Consider the following 2,562-nt stretch of genomic DNA (forward strand, 5'->3'; position numbering starts at 1 on the left):
TGATTTTCTGGAATTTTTTTGTAGATTCTGTCTCTCACAGTTGAGGTGTACCTACGATGAAAATTACAGAACTGTCCATTCTCTGTAAGTGGGAAAACTTGAAAAATCAGCAGTGTATCAAATACTTATTTGCCCTGCTGTAAACCAGATTTTGGACTCCATTAATGCCTAGTTATGTTGATCATGTTCTGTTATCTGTAATTTGACAAAAGAATAAGAAGGGACTACGGAATATTATGAGAAACATGCTTATTTGCTTTCGCACCAAGATTGATATAGCTCCCCTATGTCTTTGTCAAATATGACTTTTGGACAGATTAAGGCTAGCTGTTTCACCTTGCTTACCGTCTTTAAGCTTCAAATCTGCTTCAGATTTTCCTGTACACATATGACAGGGGTATTAATTTTCTAAAATTCTTGCCAGGATAGTGAATAAGTGTGTTTCCTCACCTGCAATATTCAACAACCATCAAATTTTCTAAAATTTTTGCCAGGATAGTGAATAAGTGTGTTTCCCTAAAAATGTCACAGTAATACATTGATGATTGTTTATGCAGAAAAAAATTGAAGAAATACAAAAGTAATAATAGCTACAGCTATGCAAAAAAGTTGTATGTTTGGTGTGCAAGTCATAAATAACTACAACATGTTTCTTGTCAAATTGCAAACAAGCATACTAATATGTGGAAAAACAAGAGTAACTCCCACACAGAACTAAAAATTCTTGCATAGATCCCTCATACATGTCAGTGGTTTATCGCTCTTACTCGTTGCCATAGGTCACTGAAACCCCAGCAACAGGTCCGGTGTCACAGCCCAAGAAGAGAAAAGAGACATAGCAGGCAGTGGACACCAGGTTGACCAGCATGGCCATACGGACAGCACCCAGAGCAGACAGGTTCAGCTTCTTAACCAGCAGTCCCCCAAGGAAGATACCCAGACAGGCACAGGGTATAGCTGTCATACCTTAGGAAGGTGAAACAAAAGAGTTCACAAACTTTACAGGCATTTTCCTTATTAGAGGTTTCTGTGCTGCACCAATATTTCTATTACAGTTTGTTTAACCTTAGCCTGCTTCTTTTGCACTTACACTTTAATGGTAAAACATTATGTTTGCAACCAAAAAGGCAATGAGACAAGCTTATGACCTGCCTACCTAGCAGCTGATTGGCTGAGGAGGTGGTAAGGTTGAACTGCTGCTCCAGGTATTTGCCTAGGAAGGCTGCAAAGCCAGCAACTACAGCAATCTCCATGCAGGCTGCCAGCGTGATGCAGCTGAATACCGGATTGGAGAGTAGATGCCTGGTTACGCGAGGGATTACTGAGTCAGTAGAGAGAAAACAGAAAAAATTTGTAAAAAAAAAAAAACCATAAGGACAATTTGTACCTTAACAGCTTCCTTCAACATTTTTTGTCTCACCATCACCTCCCTCTGTTCCCCCTTACCTCTCAGATGCTCACAAACTGAGAGTCCACTGTTCATATCAAAACCATGAATGGCCCTGTTGAGTTTATTGTCCTGGTACTCCAGAGTTAGGGAAGAAGGCAGCATGGCCTGCTCACTCTCCCCTCCAACATCTATGTCCTGCTCGCCTAGCGCTTGGGGGAATCCGAACATAAAGAGAGCCGACAGGAAGAGTAAGGCACTGCAGAGGAGGAAGCCGGCCCACCACGCCCCGATCCAGCGAGGGTCATCTGGAGTGATGTCTAACTTACCTGACAGGAAGTAGGGGAATAAAAGCTGAATGATGTTGTAAAATGAAATTTCATAGATAATTATGAAGAAACTGGGTTCCAGTTGGAGTAAATTTAGCCTGTTACATCTTCTTTAATGTATGTTTATAACTACTGCTATGACAATAAACAAAATTCAAGAACGCATCTCAAGAAGTAAGAAATTCCAACTCACTGGTGTCGATGAAGACAGCATCAACGTAGACTTTGGTACAGATAGAGCCTAAGATGAAGCCACAAGCTGGGCCAAACACTAATGTTGAAAATAAAATACCTGCAAGACAAAAAGAGACATAAATGAATGTAAAAATGAAAAGGTCAACCACTGTCAAGAAGGAACTAGAAACCAACAAATAAGATTAGAAAAAAACAAAACAAACAAAAAAAACAATAAGTGCATTTCACCTGATATTTCAGCAGATGACAGTATTATATCAAGCCTGTAAGATGTTTAATTCTGGGCCCTTTTGTTAATGCTGTTTCCTACCACTGATAGCACTTCCATTGCTGAATCTACTGTATGATTAGGAACCAAACACATTTTATTAAAAGAAAAACTAAGTCTTGCATTAATGCCAGCTTTTATCAGATGTCTCTCACTGATAGATTTATTCACTGTCACTGGAATATGCAGCTTCTCTTTCGTGCATAGATGCCCATGCTGGTGGTTAGTGGACCAGTAAGAGTGAGCTCCAGTTGCCCCACTGCCAATAACAGAACCCAGAGCAGAGGAGGCTGTAATAAAATCTCTATTATAAAAGACAGAAATAACAAATATTATATATTATTATATAATATATATAATATATTACAAAAAAGAGCGATAAG

The 2,562-nt window shown here is 39.3% G+C and overlaps 1 protein-coding gene across 1 annotated transcript in view; it reads right to left on the reverse strand.

Moving 5' to 3' along the window:
- LOC109969949 (solute carrier organic anion transporter family member 3A1-like) overlaps window positions 1-2,562 on the reverse strand; it is a 21,637-nt gene that overhangs the window by 6,391 nt on the left and 12,684 nt on the right. The window contains exons 3-6 of the mRNA XM_020617185.1: window positions 1,910-2,008; window positions 1,447-1,716; window positions 1,157-1,321; window positions 768-966 (exon numbers count right to left, since the gene is read on the reverse strand). Coding sequence (XP_020472841.1) covers window positions 768-966; window positions 1,157-1,321; window positions 1,447-1,716; window positions 1,910-2,008 — 733 coding nt within the window. The remainder of the gene's footprint in view (window positions 1-767; window positions 967-1,156; window positions 1,322-1,446; window positions 1,717-1,909; window positions 2,009-2,562) is intronic.

The sequence above is a fragment of the Monopterus albus genome, unplaced genomic scaffold, assembly GCF_001952655.1.
Source record: "Monopterus albus unplaced genomic scaffold, M_albus_1.0 scaffold186.1, whole genome shotgun sequence".
Lineage (NCBI taxonomy): Eukaryota > Metazoa > Chordata > Actinopteri > Synbranchiformes > Synbranchidae > Monopterus > Monopterus albus.